At 39.7% G+C, this 20,876-nt stretch overlaps 1 protein-coding gene across 1 annotated transcript in view; it reads left to right on the top strand.

The window, feature by feature from the left end:
• Window positions 1-17,772, top strand: part of SYNJ2BP (synaptojanin 2 binding protein) — a 42,817-nt gene extending 25,045 nt beyond the window's left edge. Inside the window, exons 3-4 of the mRNA XM_008506726.2 lie at window positions 9,144-9,239; window positions 11,283-17,772. Of these exons, the coding sequence (XP_008504948.1) occupies window positions 9,144-9,239; window positions 11,283-11,423 (237 nt within the window). The 3' untranslated portion in view covers window positions 11,424-17,772. The remainder of the gene's footprint in view (window positions 1-9,143; window positions 9,240-11,282) is intronic.
• The last annotated feature ends 3,104 nt before the right edge of the window (window positions 17,773-20,876 follow it).

Genomic DNA, 20,876 nt, shown 5'->3' with positions numbered 1-20,876 from the left:
CAAGGTCACACAATTAGTAAGTGGCAGAAGACTAAAACTTTGGGGTCTGTCTGAATTTGGAGCCTCTACTCTTAAACCAGTATACTGTACTGCCTCCCAAAAGGTAAATGAGGAGCTAGGATTAGGTATCCTAAACAGAAAGTTGTATGATGAATTAATACTGGATTTTGTGTATGGTCTTATGTAGAAACTGAAATTAATCTTTCCATAAAGGATAGAATTAGACAGGGAAAAAACTTGAATGTGAGAGAATTTATTAGACATAAGCTGAGATGAAGAGCCTTTCTTATGTGGGCCGTTGCGTTATAGAGAAAAGAAATTCTTGGAAGGCCACTCAAGTTTTTAAAAAGGGTATTGTAGGAGATAAATGTCAATGAAGAGAAAAGTCGATGTCTAAAAAACTCAGCTCACTTGACTTTAAAATTTATAGCAAAGAGGATTTTACTTTATCAAAATAGAAGAAATAGTACAAAGATCTATCTAAGATATTAAACATTACAAATATATAAGACATGTTACAAAGAAGATTCAAGTTTACGTTGTGGCCAATTAAGAAGACATGTGAAAGAAGAGAGGGGGAAGTAAAAGCAAAAATATAAGACAGATATAGAAAGAAAGGGGACAGAGAAAGAGAAAAAGATGGCACATATACAAGAGGAAAAGGTCAGTTTATCCTCTCCGTTCTATCCAGGGCTATATTTTTTGACTCCAGTTTCCCTTGCAAGTGTTTACTCCACAATTATTCTTTCTAGATCCCATTCCTTGAGAAACATCACCTCTGTTGCCTGACTCACCATCCTATTCCTTCTCTATCCTTACGTGAATTTGTTAGGCATAACCATTTAACAGTTACATCTATAATTCTTTAGCTCACTTCATCCCTTTGATGTACTTATGTACTCATTTATTATTGGCTTTGACATCTCTGTAAAATTATACCAAATTATTTATTAGCCTATATTCCCATTTATTCTTTATGGGCCTTCCTGTCTTCCTCACATGAGTTATTTTTCCGTGTTGTAAAGTATGCCCCAATTCTTTCATTTAAGTTTTGTTAGATAATCAGACTAAGAATATGTCCCTTCTTTAGTACATATCCATTTTGGATAACTAATAGAAATATCATTAAGTGATCTAAATTTCCTGTCAGTTATTATTCACTATTAATTTAATCTTTCCGTTTCTCCCTAAATAATGCCCATGTTTTGTCTTAATTGCAAGTTCTAAGATTAAATAACTGCATGACTTATCATGCAATTTACCTTTCTCAACAAAAGTGAAATTTAATTTTTTGTGATCATTGTGGATGGTTAAACAAAAAAGAAAAAAGAACAGAAATTTCTTTCATTAGTGAATGTAAATGATTTTTAAGGCCCTGTTGCATTTGACAAAGAACCATTAAACAAAAACAGATATTACCTATAGAAGAACAGGCCTGAAATTGAGCTGAGGGCTGGAGATTTCTCACCCAAAGTTCATTTTGTGTGTATGATTGTGAGGATGGTTTGATATTTGTATAGGTTACCAGGGAAGCTGGGGAAATTTTATTTTTGTGAGGGAAATATAAACTGTCTAGGTTTCTCATTTCCCCTGTGTGTCTACCTAAATGAAGGGAGGTGGATAGTCAAGAATAGTCAACCCTCAGTGAACTCCACAATTTTATGAAGCTCAGGATGATACAGCTGATTATTATACTGCACAGATGAATGTTCCATTTTGACCAAACCTCTTATATAACAAAATGGCACAGATTGGGTCATTAGTCAGCTGCATTTCATATTCTCTTCAAATACGGTTCTTAATTTGATGAATAAAAGAGTTGAGTAGTCATCAGCATTTATCAACTATTGTACTTGATGGCCTGCAGAGCGCTGTGCCAGGGACTATGGAAAATTAAAAGAAAATGAAAGACTAGTCTCTGCCCTTAGCTTAGAAATCAATGAGAATGACCCACCAGAAGCCCTCATCCAGTCAGCTGCAGAGGCGTTGAAATATACAGAATACAAAGTGCCTCTATGGAAGAGTCTTTGTCTTCTCGTCTCTGTGTCCCCAGCACCTAGGCCTGTAGCTGGCACAGAGTAAGCATCTAATAAGTTAATTGCTCTGTGAATGAATTATAGTGTAACAGACTTTTTTTTGTTTGGGCTTGATTAGTTGGAACTAGATAATCTATTTTTTTCTTCCTTCAACTGATGAAAAAAGGGGACCCCCCCCAACTTTGTGGTTCATTTCAGGTTCTTGATAAAAAATTAAAATATCCAAAGTATAATCTGAGGTCAGTGTTTATTAAATTGAGCCTATTCTTTCTCCACATCATTTACAGCTACATTTGTGTCATCCTATAGTTAGAGCTCCTGTAACTGTAACATGAGCCTGAGATAGTGTTAGATTATCCTGAGGCAATTCAAAATTATTAATCATCGGAGAAAACTAATTTTAACTCAGTGTACTCATTTCCTAAGGCAGGAGATAGGAAACTCATTTTTAAAGACTGCTAACAATTATAGTTAAAGCAAAAAATTATATATTTCCCTATCAGTTAACTAGAATACCACCATCCTAATTCTTGAATATTTGGTCAGCAAAATTTTCAAGCACGTTGCAAATTTGCCATATCTCAGGTTCAGAAAAACTTACTATGACGTGAGTTACAGAAGCTGAAGTAGCAAGTTTAGTTAGCAGTGTTCTATGGTTTCGCAGTTGAATAGCTGTTGGTACTAAAGTTGGGGTCCAGGGATCCATCTGTTATCACCTGGGAGCTTCTTAGAAATGTAGAGTCTCAGGAATCTTCCCAGACCTATGGAGTCAAAGTTTACACTGTAACAAGATCCCTGGGTGAGTCTGTGAATAAAGTTGAGAAGCACTGCTGTAGGCAAGTGTTTTCCAAACCTTTTAAATTATGACCTGTAATAGGAAATACACACATACGCACATATAATTGAAGCAGAGTTTAACAAAATAATACCTATCTCTTCTATATGTGACGCAGTCTGGTATGTTGTCTTTTCTTCTAATTTTGCTTTTTTAAAAATTAAATACTGGTCTTGACCCACTGGATTGACTTCAACTTCCTCTTTAATGGGTCAGCAGACCCATATTTGAAAAACCACTACTCCAGCAAATGGAAAAATACTGATGAAATCCATGGATGCATAGAGTATGTATTAAATAGGGTAAGTAGGCTGGGTGTGGAGACCAGTAAGAGGACCATTTCAGGCAGTTTAGGTTAAAGATAACTCAAACTTCAGAATTACCTGGAGGGCTTATTAAAGCACAGATTGCCACAATGGGCTCTAATAATTTGCATTTTTAACAAGTTCCAGGTTGATGCTAATACTGCTGGTCCTGGGACCACACTTTGAGAACCTCGGGTCTATAATATTAGTAAGGATAGTCATAAAGAGAGTGGATTCCACATATATTTGGAGTTAAAAAAACAGAGCTTGTTGGTTAGTCAGTGTCAACTGGAATCTATAGAAATGCTTGGAGGAGGTAAATATTGGAAAACAAATTCTGCTTTGGAATAGAGATGACATTGTCAAGAGAGAAAGAATCACAATTTACTTTATGGGACTGGTTTACATTGGGCAGAGGATGAGAAAGGGTTCTTTAAAAAAGAAATTCCTGGGCCAGTCCTGGTGGCCTAGTGGTTAAGTTCAACGTGCTCCACTGCAGCAGCCTGGGTTTGGTTCCCAGGTGTGGACCTATACCACTCATCTATCACTGGCCATGCTGTGAAGGTGGCTCACCTACAAAATAGAGGAAGATTGGCAACGTATGTTAGCTCAGGGCAAATCTCCCTCAGCAAAAAAAAAATAAAAATAAAAAAAGAAATTCCCTTTGCAGTTCTGAAAGGCCTCCAGTTTGGGGTTTTATTTTTTAAAAAGCAATGAAAATAACTGTCCTCTTATACTAAGATAGCTTTAGGCTTAACTGAGAGGGTTGTAAGGCAGAACTGGCATAATTAGCCTGTGCCCTGTATAGCACCTGATGTCACCAGTGTTTTCTTCCCTGTTAGCAGAAGGAGTCTCAGGTGAGGACCAAGATTACACACTGAGTCATCAGGATGGAAGCTGCCGTTAGAGTCCATGCCTGGGGCCAGCCCGGTGGCACGGTGGTTAAGTGTTTAAGCAGTTAAGGTTCTGCTTCAGCGGCCCCGGGTTTGCTGGTTCGGATCCCGGGTGCGGACATGGCACCTCTTGTCAAGCCGTGCTATGGATAGGCGTCCCACATATAAAGTAGAGGAAGATGGGCATGGATGTTAGCTCAGGGCCAGTCTTCCTCAGCAAAAAGGAGGATTGGCAGCAGTTAGCTCAGGGCTAATGTCAGTCAGGCTTTGTAGAGTTATAGCCTTTGCAGGGTGCACTCTACAACCAAACCTCAGGAAATCATGTGACATTTATTACACTCAAGTGTTGTTCAAAGCACTATCCAGGTATGATAGGGGTTATAGTGATGGGTTGAGATAAAGCCTCTCCAGGTTATTTATAGTAGCCTGTAAAGTGATAATCATATAAGGCAAAGTTCAGTTTGAGCTTTAAGAGAGTAATGTAGTGTGGAGATTCTAGGAAGGAAATCAGTCACATCTAATGGAGTTATCTAGAAAGGCTTTGTCAATGAAGTGACACTTAACTAAATTCCTTTCTTAATTTGCTGTTACTTCAATATATACAAATGAATAAAAATATTAATATATACACACCTTATGTTTTTATACAACTGTAAAATTTTAAAGTGTATATAATGTATAGGTACAAATGAAACTGCAAAACCAATACAGATTCAATTTGCAACATTACTGTGATGGATAATGATATGTGCTGAAATAAAATCCTTGCTTACAATGTAAATTTCTATAGTGTTTTAAAGTAGAGGCTTTGGGGCTGGGCTGCTTGTATTTGAATCCTGGTTTTGCTATTTCCATTCTACATGCCCATGGACAAGTTGGCATGGCCTCCCTAGTTTTATCACCTATAAAACAAAGGTTCTTAACTTATAGGGCTCCTTTGAAGACTTAAATAAGTTAGTGCATGTAAAATGAATTAGATAGCTCCAGACATAATATGCAATGATTTCTGTCAATTATTACTGACACTATGGGAAAGATTATTTTGAACTCAGTATTCCTGCCATTGAGTGTCATGTAGTGACTCACTTCTTCCACTTGCATTCATATTACTATGAAACTTGGCTCTGATATTGAGCTATGACATTTTTCGCATTCATTGACATAACTGCATCACGAACTTACTTGTTTATCTCTAAGAGAAAATACCTATTTCTTTACAATGATAAATAGAGTTATCACGTGGGCTAGATTAGTCAAGTGAGCATTCACACTACAATCAGCAATCTCACACCTATTCTCTCTCCTGAGGAATTACCTAGAAAATGGGTTCATTGAAAATTTATTGTGATGGTTCTAGAAATCCTAAAGTTCTTTCCCTGTGGCATATCTACCCAAAAAACCAAGGCATAATCAGAAGGAGGCTTGGTAGCATGAAATCAAAGTCCATCAATTAAAAACCCTGTATTCATTTCTACATTATAGGTAGCAGGACTGATCCTATTTAATATCAATCTTGGAAGATAGAGTTTTTTTAAAAGGGAAGGGTATTCGGATGGTGGATATAGCTTGAGCACAGTTATGAAGGTAAGAATATATGTTTTATGTCCCAGAGTCAGTGAGTTCTGTGATTTAGCTAGACCATAGGATATATCAAAGGGCGTAATGAGAGATTCAACTGGGAAGGTAAGTTGGAGCCAATTCCTAGAGGATTTTGCCTACCAGAATGAGAAAACAAGCATGCACTTTCTTCCCCTGCTTCCAGTTTTGTTTCTGTTTTTGAGTGGTAAAGTGAGATAAACAGAATTGCACTTTAGGGAGATTGATCTGGAGACTTAGTATTTGAATAGGTTAGAATGAGGGAGGACCTAGAGGAAAGTAGATCAGAGAGAAGGTGATCACAGTAGTTCATCTAAAAGTATCCACAGCTTAGAGAAAAATAGCATATGAGGAATGTCATTATGTTGGACTACAGGATTTGGCAATATATGGTATATGAAGATTGACAGAGTGGAGAGAGTTTTAAAATATTCTCAAAATTTTTGTCGAATGGAGTGACAATAAGAGGGAAGTTGGGATAGTCTGCTTTTGTGGGAAGTAATAAAGAGGCTTTGGAGATGTTGAATTGGGGTCTAGCCAGAATATCCGAGTACAGGCACTTGGCAGGAAGTTGACAAATCCAGAAGTAGAAGTAGGGATAAAAATTTGGGAGTTGTCTTGCAGATTACAGTTGAATTTGTGAAAGATCACCATAGGAGAGAAGATATGAGGACAAAAGACTACCGACATTAAGGAATATTTATCTACCTTAAGAAGGAAGGAAGGGAAGAGGAATCTGAAAAAGAACAGTTCAAGAAGTAAGGGAGCTAAGTGTTCACAAGCTAAGACAGGAGAGAACTGCAAAAGGGAGGAGGTGGTCTGAAGACTGAAAAAGAGCTCTGGGACTTGGTGATTGGAAGTCACTGCTGACCTGCAGGACAGCATGTTCTTCCCTCCTACCTCATTTATTCTGGGATTACAATGGAATAAAGAGTGAATGGATGCTGAGGAAGTGGAGGTAGTGCATACAAACAGTTCTTTCAACAAGTTTTACAATGAAGAAAAGAGGAGAGAAGATGGGAGGAGGATGATAGTGGGTTCCAAGAAATATTTGTATTGTTTACTTTTTGTTAGTGTTGTCAAGTTGATCTGACTCCTAGTGACCCTGTGTACAGGAAAGCAGAACGCTGCCTGATCTTTTTGCACCATCCAGCACTATATCAGACAGTGCTCTGCTACTATTCATAGGGTTTTCGTGGCCAGATTTTTCAGAAGTGAGCAGCCTGGTCCTTCTTCCTAGTCTGTTAGTCTGGAAGCTCCACTGAAACCTGTCCACCATGGGTGACCCTGCTGGTATTTGGAATACTGGTGGCATAGCTTTCAGCATCACAGCAGCACGCAGCTACCACAGTATGATAACCAACAGATGGGTTGTGTGGTTCCCTGAGCAGGACACCAACTCAGGCCGTGATGTTGGGAGCACCAAATCTTAACCACTAGACTACCAGGGCTAGCTGTTTTCTTTATGGATGAGGATAATTTTAGTTGAGAAGGAATGGAGAGGGATATAATTAAGGAATCAAGAAGAGTAAATGACTGCTTATTATGTAAGGAGGCTAGAAGGTATATGATCAAGAGCACTAGTGGATGGTTTAGCCTCAATAGAGGAAATAAATCTAATTCAGAAATAAGGAGAAAGCAGCAGTGAGAGGATATCAAGAAACTTTGAGAGGAAAGGAAAGAAATTGGAGAGAGTGTCTGTGAGAAGTTCTTAATATTCTCAAGAAAGATAAGGCAAAGGAATGCTAAGAGGAGAGATGGGATTGGAGTTGGGGTTTGATGATAGGATGTGGAACAGCTACCACTGAGTATTACTGAGTTCACCAGATGAGTAGAAGGGTTGTGAGGATATAGCTGGAGTCAGCTAGCATGGATTTGTGGTGGAGAGTGTGACTGTGTGTCTTTCTCCAGGAATATTAAACTCAGTGATGACAAGGAAAGTAAATGCAGTGTGTTGCCCAGGACTGGAAAGATGACAGAAGACCATGGGGACACGGGATTCTAATAGTTTACCAAGTGGTTTGTTGAAATAACAACAGGAACTCCTAGATGGGTAAGGATGCAAGTCAAGTCTAAAAAGGTTAAAAGCTTTGATGAGGATAAAGAGGAAATTCAGTAGAGGAATAAGAAGTGTGAAGGGAGTAGAAATGGTAGCCAGTTTTTTAAAGAGTTTTGAGATACTCGAGCTGAAGCATGCCTACTGTTGAAGTCCAAGGCTTCTGCCAATTGGTGACTAAAGTAGACTAGACCTGGAAACTATTCATTTGGGAAGGTTGACATACTGTAAGGCCAAAGTATTGTTAGATTGATTCACTAAGGATATTGGCAGGAGATAGAGTGGAGGGATGACTATGAACCTCTTAGAGAAGGGAGACTGTGACAAGGAAGATGAGAGGGTTGAATATATCAACGGCTTGAGCTTCAGCTGAGTGGAGAGTAGTTGGTGAGTCAAGATGGAGGAATAATAGTGCAGAAGGAAGAGTAAAAGGAAAAGGTACTTTCATCTTCCTTCCGGTATTTAAAAACCCTAACCCTAGCTCCTACACCTACTATGACTTTGGATAAATTACCTAACCTTGCTAAGCTTCAGTTTCTTCATCTGTGAAAACATGGTAAAAATAGTATCTACCTCATAGGATTATTATGAGAATTAAATTAGATAATGTATGTAAAGCATTTAGCACAGAACCTACCAAATAAATATATTAGATGTTCTTGCTGCTGTTGCTGTTGTGTGAAAGATATGTAGATCTTGCATAAAGTGGGCTATGCTGTGTCAGTATAAGCTAGATATCACTTCTGGTCAGTGTCACTTCTGACACTGAAAAGTATTAATACTGGAAGTCCGTCACATCTCTTACCTCTAAGTGGTAGGACTGACCTACACTAAAACATTTTTTAAGAGTTTATATCATTACAGAAATATGGTTTAGTAAATTTGAGGAGGATAGGAGTATCCATGGAATCAAGCGAAATCATTCACAATAGAGCAAGATCAATAGAATGGGCTAGATTTGCACCACATTGGAATAAATTGTGGGAGAGTTTCATAGTGTTATATTTCTAGAGTTGAAGCTGGCAATGCCAGGGATTAGGAGTATGAAGGATAGAGTGGTAACCTGGAAGACTGCGTTAACTCTAGGGACGCAGGCTTCTGCTCGTGGAAGACATAGAAGTCCAGTAACAGAATCCAAAGTGTCAAAACGAGACAGACAGTAGAGCTAGGAGGAAGAGGAGACTACCTTTTTTCCTTTTTTGACTTAGGAGCTCTTCAAATGGCCCATGGAACCTCAGTTCTAGGAAGATATAGCTTTGAAAATGAAAAAAGTTATTCTGAGTTCTAAGTCACTTTACCCATTCTCCTAGCCCTTGGTGTCAGAGTTTGTTTTCTAACTGTTTGGTCACATGAAAGTAAATCTTTGACTTATGAGAGTTCGCATTCCCCCTCTCTTACTCCTTTTCCCTGCTGTTTTGACAGGTGAATGGCCAAGACTTAAAGAACCTGCTGCACCAGGATGCTGTAGACCTCTTCCGTAACGCCGGCTATGCCGTGTCCCTGAGGGTGCAGCACAGGGTAGGTGGTATTTGCAGCCAGCAGCCTGGCACCAAGCTTTTGTCCCATTCTGGTGAATAAACCCTGTGGTGTCACCTTCAGGAGTGTGTTTGCCTTTCTTTCTTTCACTCTCACTCTGCCGAAGGGCTTGTCTGGCACAGGCAGGCGTCTTCTGGGACTACTTCTTGTTATTGAAGGAAATTCGTAACAGTACACCTGCAACCCAGCCCCTAGCTTCAAGGTAATGTGCCTTGAAGATAAAGCTCAAGAACAAAATTAAAATACACGGGGAAAAAAATATAACCAGAATCGATTTTAATTTTTAGTAGATAAGGAAACATATGTCTGCCCTTGAGCATTTTTATTTATAAAACTGTAAGTACATGTGGGTTTTCTGATACCCGCTGTGTACTTTTCCCTGTCACTGCCGTGAAACCCTTTTTCATCACCTTGCTGACCCTCTTGACCAAGGCTCAGGTCCCCAAAGGGGAGTTCCAGGAAAAGGGAAATTGAATTCAGAATTCAGTGAAGTTGATACCTATCCCTGCGTCTACCTCTTAGTTCCTGGGCTTTTATAATTTGGATAATGGGAAGAGAAGCCTGGATAGACATAATTCCTCCCACAGCACCAAGGACTTCAGAGTACATATACAACACAGGTTCAATGTGCTTTTAAAGTTACTCCCTCTTAAATCGATGCTGTCTTTGCCTCACTCAGCTCCTGAGTGAGGCTTCAGAGGCTGAAGAAGAGTTCAACAGGAGATAGTAAAAAAGTAGAGAGAGCAAGTCATGAAGATCTCTGAGAAAACAGCTGGGGTTGCAAGCAGAATCTGGGTTTAGAGGGATTAGAAAATAGGTCAATGGGAGACACTCTCGGTCATCAACTGCTTCTCCCCTGGCTCTTCTCTGTTTCTAAAACATGGGAGAATTTATGCAATAGATAAAGGCACGTAAATATAGACATACACTTCAGCTGTGATTAGAGTTCTTTTTGAAGGCATGTGGGGAATGATTTCTGAAGTTCACTCTTTAGGAAACATCCATAAATAGCTCCTAATAAAACAGATTCTTGTGGTCAGGGAGATTTTTCGGGCCTAGCCCTACAAACCATGTCTTCTATTGAGCACGCCCACTCAGGACATCTCATCAGGAAATGAATGAAAGATGTAGAGGTGAGAGAGAGGATAGAAAAGTAGTTTGTGGAGTCTTGCCTTTCAGATTGAGGGGTCAGAGTTTCCTGGATTGTAATGAGGTTAAATCTAACTGAAACAAAATGGTGCCATAATTGTTGCAAGTTAGCTATAAAAAGTTAATATTAAGAAAGGCCACCTTTAAAAAAATGGCTGAAATGAAGAAAGACCATCAGCCTCAAAAAGGAATGCTTAGACAATGGAAAATTATAACCACTAGGATATGATTTCTTTTTACTTATTTAACTCTGAGTCTTTTACCTCTGTTCCATATAGTTTTCACCTTTATGTGTGTCTAGTATTACAGATTAGGGGATGAAGAACTCAACCCCATCTTAGGATGGAGTGGGTGCCTTTTGAGAATTGGCAAGTATTTCCAAATAATGGCATTGTACCTGTGGTAACATTGCTCAGATCTGCTCTTATTGCACTCTGATGACTGGTAATCTTTCTAAGTAAACATTGCTAGGAAGATAGACACCTCCCACCCCTGCCTGATAATTTCCAGGTTCCCTATTGGATCAGTAGGCTTCATCTCATATCTTCATTTTCCTGATGATAGAATACACATGTAGCTTGGTGGAGGCAGTACAGAAACAGAGGTTATCTGACTTACCCTCAGTGGTCCCTTTAGGTCAGAAGCACAGCAAGATTAAATGCCTCCCCATCAGACTTATTTGTTTCCAAAGAATCAGTGACACTGATGTATCAACTCAGGACAAACAGAGGGGATTCCTTCTGCTAGATAGTGCTTGGGGTCTACAGCTTTGGGTGGCCTAGAGACTATAGACCCAGGTAATATGTCAACCTGGACATTTCAGTTGTGGTAAACACATATTGGTCACTAGAGTTAACATGTGTCTTTCCCTTCTAGTTACAGGTGCAGAATGGGCCTATAGGACATCGAGGTGAAGGGGAGCCAGGTGGTATTCCCATAGCTATGGTGCTGTTGCCAGTGTTTGCCCTCACCATGGTAGCAGCCTGGGCCTTCATGAGATATCGGCAGCAACTTTGAAAAGCTTGCTTTCTTCCAGTGCTCGCGATGAAGATACATTTCTATTTCTCTCATCCTGTTCCCCTGCCATTCTCCCAACCTTTTCCCTCTCTCTGCATAGCCAACACGTGACTTAAAGAGACTGCTACCCAACCAGAACCTTGCTGTTCGACATCTCCCAAGTCCTCGTATTCTGATGAGAGAGTAAAGGCATTGTTTGAAGGAAAGCTAAAGAAAAGACTTGCTTAGAACAAATGAGGAGTTGTATATTTTACTAGGACCACCCACAGAAGTTCAGCTACAACCCAAAGAGGGAAAGGTCCAGTCTTTCCATCACCACGGTTGATACCTTTTTCCTTAGTTGGCATGCCTCAAAGGCCAGCGGTGTGACAAAAGAGAAAAAGAAGATTTTTCTTTTTAATGATCTTCCTTGGGAAGTTTTTGTGGCCTTTATTTAATTTCTAACTACATACTTGGGTGCCTATATCAAACAAAGGATAATAAGAAGAGCATTTTTACTTTTTTAAAAAAGGAAATATATGTATACACACACACACACATACATATGCACATATGATAGTATCATAGTGATGCCTTATGGAGAATTAAAGAGGTGGAAAGCTACTCTGTGGTTTCTAGGTTTCTGATGTAAGGGGTGAACTTAGTTGAAGAATTTGATATATAGTGGGAATGAGAGAGTGAGCCTTAAAAGATAATATCCAATCTGAGTCATCAAAAAAGAAAAGAAAACTGGAGCAACTAACTAAAAATCTTAGAACAATATTTCTTCTCATAATAGCTATGGTGAAGTTGAGGTTGGTTTTTAGTGCCGTCGAGTCACTTCCGACTCCTAGTGACCCTGTGTACGCAGAGCAGAGCCCTGCCCGGTCTTTTTGCTCCATCCTCTCACCTGATGCTCTTATGAGACAATGCTCTGCTGCTATTCATATGGTTTTCATGGCCAGTTTTTTTGGAAGCGAGTGGCCAGGTCCTTCTTCCTAGTCTGTCTTACTCTGGAAGCTCCACTGAAACCTGTCCACCATGGGTGACTCTGCTGGTATTTGAAATACTGGTGGCATAGCTTTCAGCATCACAGCAACATGCAGCCACCACAGCCTGACAGCCGACAGATGGGTGGTGAGGTTCCCTGACCTGAAAACGAGCTTGGGCTGTAGTGGTGAGAGTGCTACCTCTTAACCACTAGATCACCAGGGCTGAAGGTGAGGTAAAATGCCATAATCCAGCTTTGCACAAGTCCGTCTGTTCAAAAAACTTTGAGATGTAAAGATAAATCTTACCAATCTCTGAACTACCTTTTGGTACCTCATAGTCCTGTTAAAGGATCAGCTGGAATGATTGTGGTCAGAGCTGTGGTGGTGGGGCCAAACCGATTCAGTGAAAAAACACTGAAAGGAAAAAAGATAGTGCCTCCAAAGTGTCACCTGACCCTCTCTGGCTGTCTACCAGTCTTTCTGGTTTCTAGTAACAGGCAAAGTCTGGGAGAAGGAACTGCTCCCTGGCAGGATGGGCATGAAATCAGTTCTCCTTAACTGATTCTGTTAAGTTTGAAAGGGTTTGGATTGCTAGTTTTTTGAAAGGCTCTGAACAGTGGTTATGGCTTTTAATGAATAAACCATTTTGCAGGGAAAGGGAAGAAAAAGAGTTATGTTTGTCTTAGGGAGTAGGAAAGTTCGGTAAATATTTCATGGAGAAACCTTGAGAGAAGGTTATGGATGAATGGATGCTAGGGAATAGCAGGAATACTAATGAGGTGGGAACCATCCTGTTCATGTGGTATTGAAAGTTCGTTCTAAAACACTAAGGAGAGCTGAAGCAAGGCTAATTTTCTGACTTTAAGAAAATCGTTTCCCTCCTCCAAATGTACTGGCCAGACTGTAGGCCTTATATAATCTTGACAGCAAGAGCGTGAGGACTTTCCCTCAGGCAGCTAGTTGTGTCCACTTTTTAGCATGCGTGATCTAGTGAGTATTTTACAAATGTCGATTGGACATCAGCTTGTTAAGACGCTTTTACAAAGAAGTAAAATACGTAGGCTCCATCCTAAAGGGCTTTTTGGTTCCAGTTGGGAAGGGAATACTTATACATGTAAAAGTGGAATTAGCTGCATAGGCAGGCCAGCATAAGTTGGTGCTGAGTTTATATTGCAGACAGCAAAAGGGAATACTGAGACACTTGAGGAAGTTCCATGGAGGAAGGGGACAAGTTAAGGACCCTTGAGGAGCTTACAGTCTAGTTAAAAGAATTCATGAACAGATAAGTTAAAAGTATATCACCAGGTTAAGAAACAATTGAAAGCCATAATAAAAGAAATGGTACCCTTCAGAATACAGTGTGACGACAAAGATGTGCAGGCAACCATTGCATTTTTTTAGTAATTTAGGAAAAGAAAGCTGTCACAAAATGGCATCAGACAAGAGTGGAAAGGGAAGGCTTTTAAAAATAACAATCCCAGAAAGACCTACCTCTGGGTCAACTATTGGTATAGGGAGAAACTTGCTTTAAACAATCCTGATGTGGCTTATGCCTTTAGATCTGAACTGTTGTGTCTTTGAGACTCGTTAGCTAACTGCACTGGTAGGTTCCACAGAGAAACACTGACAGTATTCCAGTTATCACCTCAACCAGCCCCACTGTGGAGGCACAACCTCCAGTGCCCTCTCTCTATCTGGAGGCGTGTGCAGCAGCTTCTGCAGTGGGCCTGCTTACCTCCCACGATTCATCTCAGGGTTTGGACATTAACTCCTGAGAGGACCTTGAGACACAAAATGAAGCAAATGGCAAGCAAGGAGGAAAGCTATTTAGTTTTTATTTGTTGGTTTATGTAAATAAGAAGAACACCTATCCTATCCCATTGTTGGTAGAAGTTTTGCTTTGGTTGATAATAGAGATTCTGATGCACTTTAATAATTTAGATTTTCTCTGGAATTAAAGAGCATTTAGAGATCAATATATTAAAGTTTTAGGCAGGTATGCTATTCTTATTTCTGATTCTCTAGAAAACTAAATTATCATAGATCAAGTATCGGAGTCTATTGTAGGTCATTAGAAAAATTCATGCTCTTTATAGGTTGTATCTAATATTCTTACCACCTAAATTACTACATTCAAAGTTCTAAAAACTGAATGAAAGTGTTTTAAACACCATCTACATAAAACACTTCTATGTTTATCATCCTATATTATACGTGTGATTCTAATAAGATATTGTTTGCTTCAGTTGTCTCTCTTCATTTCCTGCCAAGTTTTAATCTGTGCTGTTGATTTAGCTTAATTAATCACACGGTTTAGCCATTTGTGATGGAAAAAGGAAATTAATGTTGTTACTGCATTCTGTGCCAGGCACTATACTAAACCCTGATTGGTACACTATTTGTTCATGCCTCACAACTCTGATATCTAAATATTGTTATAAAGACACTGAAGAAAAGAGAATAAATTACTTTCCTAAGATCACATAGGTGGTAATAATAGGATCAGGGTTTAAACTCAGGATTTCAGATGCCTCCATCAGTGAGATTTCCTCACCGGCAGTGGTTCTCAAAGTGAGGTCTGGACAAAAGCATCAGCATTTCCTGGGAACTTGTTAGAAAAGCAAAAGCTTGGGCTTCACCGCAGACCACTGAACCAGAAACTGAGTAGGGCATCCAGCAATCCGTTTTAATAATCCCCCCAGGTGACTGATTCACGCTAAAGTTTGAGAATCACTGCTCCGTGCCAATACAGATCTTCCTCGACTTAACAGTGGGATTACATCCCGATAAACCCATCGTAAATTGAAAATATAAGTTGAAAATGCATTTAATACACGTAGCCTACCAAACATCATAGCTTAGCTTAGCCTAATTTACACATGCTCAGAACACTTGTATAGCCTATGGTTGGGCAAAATCATCTAACGCAAAGCCTATTTTATAGTAAAGTGTTGAATGTCTCATGTAATTTATGGTACACTATACTGAAAGTGAAAAACAATGGTTGTACAGGCACAGAATGGTCCTCGATGTGTCGCTTGTTTACCCTCCTGATTGCATGGCTGACGGGGAGCTGCAGCTCCTTGCTGCTGCCCAGCATCACGGGAGTACTGTACTGCATATCACTAGCCCAGGAAAAGATCAAAATTTGAAGTACAGTTTCTATTGAACGTATCACTTTTGCACCATCATAAAGTCGAAAAATTGTGAGTCAGTCCATCATCGTAAGTCGGGGACCGGATGTAATTGTCCCCTCCTCAGGTTAGAATCACCTGGAGAGCTTATAAAAATTCCAATGTCCAGACTGCCCCTAGACCAATTAAGTAGACTAGGGATCAAACTGAGACAGCAGTAAAATAAAGTTCATCAGGTGATTCCAGTGTGCAGTGTCAGTAGAAAACGCTCTATGGCATTTAAACCTGGACACTGTTTAAATTATTAAATTACATACAGGCATTGCTCCTGCCAAAAATGAGAATTTCACTTGGGCCTTTTTAGACCCCAGCTCTCTCTGAGCTTCTGCCCCAAGTACAGATGTGGAGTAAGAGGTGCAGCACTCTTTGGCTTCTGATTTGCTAAGGACTGATCAACCTCCAGCCAAATGTGTTAGTGAATGTGTCAGTTTGTGCATCTGTTAAATTAGAACCAAATCATAGAATATTGGAGCTAAAAGGGAACCAGAAAGATTTCTAGGATGAATCTGTCTTAGGGATGATAAAATCAAGGCTCAGAGAGGTGAGCTAACTTAACCCAGATCAGAGACTTAGTATGTGGCAGAGGTGCCCTTTCTGTCTCATATTTATGTTTTGAATGTATCCACTACGTGAACATACATAAAACTACCCTTTTTATCTCAGTCCCCTTCCATCTTTTCTCTTCGGGCCTTGGATAAAGAGCAGGAGAACAGATTGACAACTGAAGCATGTTGCAAGCATCATACAAAATTGGGAGATTCCACAGAATAATCTGAGAAAGACCCAATATCGGATTCAATCAGATGAGTTCTTCTGAGACTAATTCCAACAGTTCTAAACTAGAGAAATATGTTTTTTGATATTGGGCATTGTAAGCAATTTTTAAAATACATTTAAAGAAATGAAACAACATAAGGAACATTAGTGTGTCAAGTATGTGGGCGAGTGGACTTCATGTAATTTCATGTGGGGCCGATGTTCTGTTCTAGTCAATTTCAGTTGAAATTCCTCTTTAGACAGATGAGGGTTTTCTCCATTCAACAAGTGAGTGCCTACTATATGCTGGATGCTGCAGATAGAGAAATAAAATATAGTCAGTCTAAGCTGAAACAGCTCATCTGAAAGTGCAGGAGTGTTTGTTGCTGATCTTGAAAAGTATTTTTCTATCACCTAGGAGTAGAAGACTGAGTTACAAAGCTCTCTACCTCTCACCTGTAATAGATTTAGAGTTGGTTACTATCCTGGGGTAAACCCCTTTTGCTGTTTCTCTTATCTGTAAACTTTCTGAGACCAGCACTCACATCCACAAGGGCAATTTTGATCAAAAGGAAGACAGTATTTTAAGGAATTCTGTTCTGATCGGAACCAGGTTCTTAACTGCCATAGATTTGCCTGATGTTGATATTTTTATATAGACTACAAAGCACTTGATCCACTTACCTGGTGCACTTGATACTGTAATAGCCTATATTACAGTAAAGCATTGCTGTGTCTAAGGAATCAAGTAATAGCAAACACTAGGTCCTGTTTCTAAACGTTTTCCTTACTGTTCATGTTCTCTTTCTTTTTGCAGGGGGAGAGGGATGGGGAGAGAGCTGAAATGTGTTTTCAAATGCAAGTCGATCAGTAACTAACTAACGAGTCATTTGCAAAAGAACTTTGTATTTACTGTAATCATTAAATTTATTGACCAATCACAGGAAAATGGGATGATCCTTCTTCCTGGTTTGCAGATTTGCAAATGGAATCACAGAATCAAATCCCATTTTATTTCTGTATCTGCAATGCTGATTTGAATATGAGTTTCTTATTACTGGATATATGTGCATTTTACCCCCAGGCCATGTTGATTCTTATAAGATTATTTTCCTTATGAACCTTATTTTATTTTGTTTCCTTTGTACTTTGATCCTAATGTCACATTGCATGCCTGGATCTAAACAGCAATCAGTTTCTCAGATCGAATAGATGCCCTATTGAACCTTGGAAAACACATGGACGTAAAACCATATGATCTAGGGAATATCACTACAGATCAAATACATTAATGAGCCCGTCAAAATAGACAACCTCCCCTAAGCTTTGCTCTTTGATACTAGGTATTGCAAATGAAATAACGGTGTATCTAACTTTGCCTAGCCCAGTATTGGCATTCAATAAAAACTTGTTGCATTTGTCAATGAATCTTTACAATCTTATCTCTTCCACCTTATTTGGGAGACTGTTGAATAAATATCTCATTTTTCTGCCAACTTCTTAGAGTAGAACCTCTGACAGAAGAATGAAAAGAGGAAAGAAAGAAATCGAAATGATCAGTTTGAGGCTTAGCTTTGACATAGGAGAGAAGGATGTACTATCATGTACTGCTCATACTGATAATAAGTGGCTAACAATTATTGAGCTCTTATCAATACTTCACCTACTGTTCTAAGCATGTGTTTAAGCCTCACAACAACTAAAATAATTGCTGTTATCCCCATTTTACAGATGAGATAAGTGAGGCATGGAGAGATTACACAGCTATTAAGTGCCGGAGCTCAGATTTAAATCCAGAACCTGCATACATAACCATGACACTATACTGTCTCTACTCTCCGTGATACCGGGCGCTACGTTGGGCCATCCTTTTCCATGTAACTAATAACACATTCTCACAACTGCAAGACAGTATCAATAGTCCCTTTTTTATAGATAAGGTAACTCAAGGCTTAAAGAAGTTAATAACTTGCTCAAGATACATAGTGCTAGACCTGGGAATTTACTTCAGGATAATGAGGAGTCCACTCCCCCCCATTCCAGAAAATTGAAGTTTGTGATACTAAATTTGGTTCAGCCATGCTATCCCAGCCTGCCATTATGGATAAAAGGTGATTGCACGAGATTAAATGTCCTACAACAATAGCAGGAGGAGTACTATTCTGTATCTATATACAAAGTTTGAAAGCAATTGCCAACATTTACTATCTTACTCACATCCCCTCCTTTCCCTAAAGCCTTACAAGCTATGGAGAAGGCAGGGATGATTTGTGCCAAAGGATGGAAAAGGACTTGTCAGAACTGAATGTTGACCTTTAGCCTAAGTTACTTTGCATATAGCTGATTTTGATATAAAAAGAAAAGGCTGTGTTGCGGTAAAATATTTACAAGACAGTAGGCCCTGCCAGGCCATAGTCTGAGGACCACTGACAACAACTATTACAGGTTGAGGTGGACTTTTAAGAGTAAGAATGAGAGGAGAAAGCTCCCAAACGTTGATCCCTTTGAGTCCCAGATTGAACAGCATTGACACATTTCCTAGGAGTGGCTTTTTGAAAAATCTCTTATCCTCCAAAAAAAGAAAAGCCAGGGAAAGTCCAATATAATTTCGCTTGGTGTAATTTTGGAAATGAGTTGAAGAGTGACCATTGTCAGACTTGATTGAGCACCCATCATGGCCAGGAGACCATCCAAATTTCAATAATTCACATAAAAATACTAGCAATATTAAGTACTCATCAGGCACTTTATAGAAGTTATTTAATGCTTAAATAATCTTATTAGATTGAAGTTTTTCCCCCATTTTAAAGATGGAAAAATAGAACTTCAGAAATGTGAAGTTACTGTCCCTAGTTAGTATCATTAGGTTTTAACAGTCAAGATTTGAAGCCAGAACCAGAACTTTTTCTGTGCTCCTTATACCACACCACATTGCCCTTGCCTTTTGAGTTTAAGGAAAAAATTATGTAGAAGAAAAACTTATTCATGGAAAAATTATTTGCTAATAGTCACAAAAAATAATGTCTCTTCAGGTACAAAAGGGAATAAGAAAGAATTCGTTTTCTACCTGTTTTAAATATTGTGTACTAATAGAATACTTGAGGTATAATAAGGCCAAAAGATCAGGAGACAACTGGCATTGAAAAGAGTTTGGGGGCCTGCCCGGTGGCGCAGCGGTTAAATGCGTACGTTCCACTTCGGTGGCCCAGGGTTTGCCGATTTGGATCCTGGGTGCGGACATGGCACCGCTTGGCAAGCCATATTGTGGTAGGCGTCTCACATATAAAGTGGAGGAAGATGGACATGGATGTTAGCTCAGGGCCGGCCTTATTCAGCAAAAGAAAAAAAAAAAAGATTGGCAGAAGACGTTAACTCAGGGCTAATCTTCCTCAAAAAAAAAGATGGTTTGTTACAGTTCCCAAGTGAAGGGGACACACCATGTCATGGGGGCCACACAGGGACGCACTGGTGTTGGTCACAAGGCAGAGAAAGGGAGGAACTGTGGGAAAGAACCATTTTTGTGGTTTTTGGGGGAAGGAACAGGCAAGGCCAGGTATGCAGGGTTAGGATTGGTTAGTTTGAATAATTTCAGTGGTCTCTGTGGCACCACGGTGTCCCTAGTTGTCTAGTACCTGGCCTTGGGGTGATTGGGGCATGCAGATAATGACCCTCCGTGGGAGAGCTCAATAACAGAGGTAGGTAGAGTGCGGGCTTTGGGTTGGTCGGTTTGTATTTGAAAAGTACTCTCATGAGAGAATTGTCTACTATTCTAGAAATTGGCTACCTCTGGGAGGAGCAGTCCCTCTAGGGTCAGCAAGATCCCAGATGTCAAAGCCTGAAAGTGCGGAAGCTAAAAGACAGTGAACACTCTACCACTGCTACTATAGTGGGTGTCTATCCCTCTAATCTCTGCCTTTACTCCCAAACCTACAGAAAGGATGGATATCCAAAGGTAATCTGAACTATCTAGAAAACAGCCAAGAACGAGGAAGGAGGCAAAGCAACAACAGCAAAATGTTAAAATCCCCGAGCAACCAAAACAAACAGCACCAAAGCCATGCACAAAGAGTCCTAAATTTTATTGTATATACCTTTCGAACAAGTTTGTTAGCTGTTTTCCTAACCCATAATCAATTACTGGTTAAAGTAACGGCGAGCTCTGCTGCATGCTAGCGTCTGGCAATATGCACCTGCCAGGCCCAAGCAGTTATCGGGAAGCGATTCTTCCATATCACAGCTTTCATCCGCCTTCGACCACACTGGACTTGCATTTCAAACTTTGTACATGAGGTCAATGGTTAGTTAGAAACCACTCTATAAAGTCTTAAGCCGCAGAAACTCTTGTCTCCAGCCACATCAAATGACCCTGGGTACCCAGTAGTTCTTGGGCCTGTTAACTTCAGTGACATGTTGCTGTAAGCATTTTTATTCTGTCTCCCACTGACTATTCCAACCTCTCACGTGGTTCCTTGAATCTTAGTCCAGACCACCGTCCAATTTACTTGAACTACTGCATTAGCTTCCTACCTGCC

The sequence above is a fragment of the Equus przewalskii genome, chromosome 25, assembly GCF_037783145.1.
Source record: "Equus przewalskii isolate Varuska chromosome 25, EquPr2, whole genome shotgun sequence".
Taxonomy (NCBI): Eukaryota; Metazoa; Chordata; class Mammalia; order Perissodactyla; family Equidae; genus Equus; species Equus przewalskii.
Note: the sequence above shows the minus strand (reverse complement) of the source record. Positions and strands in the feature narration are given on the sequence as shown.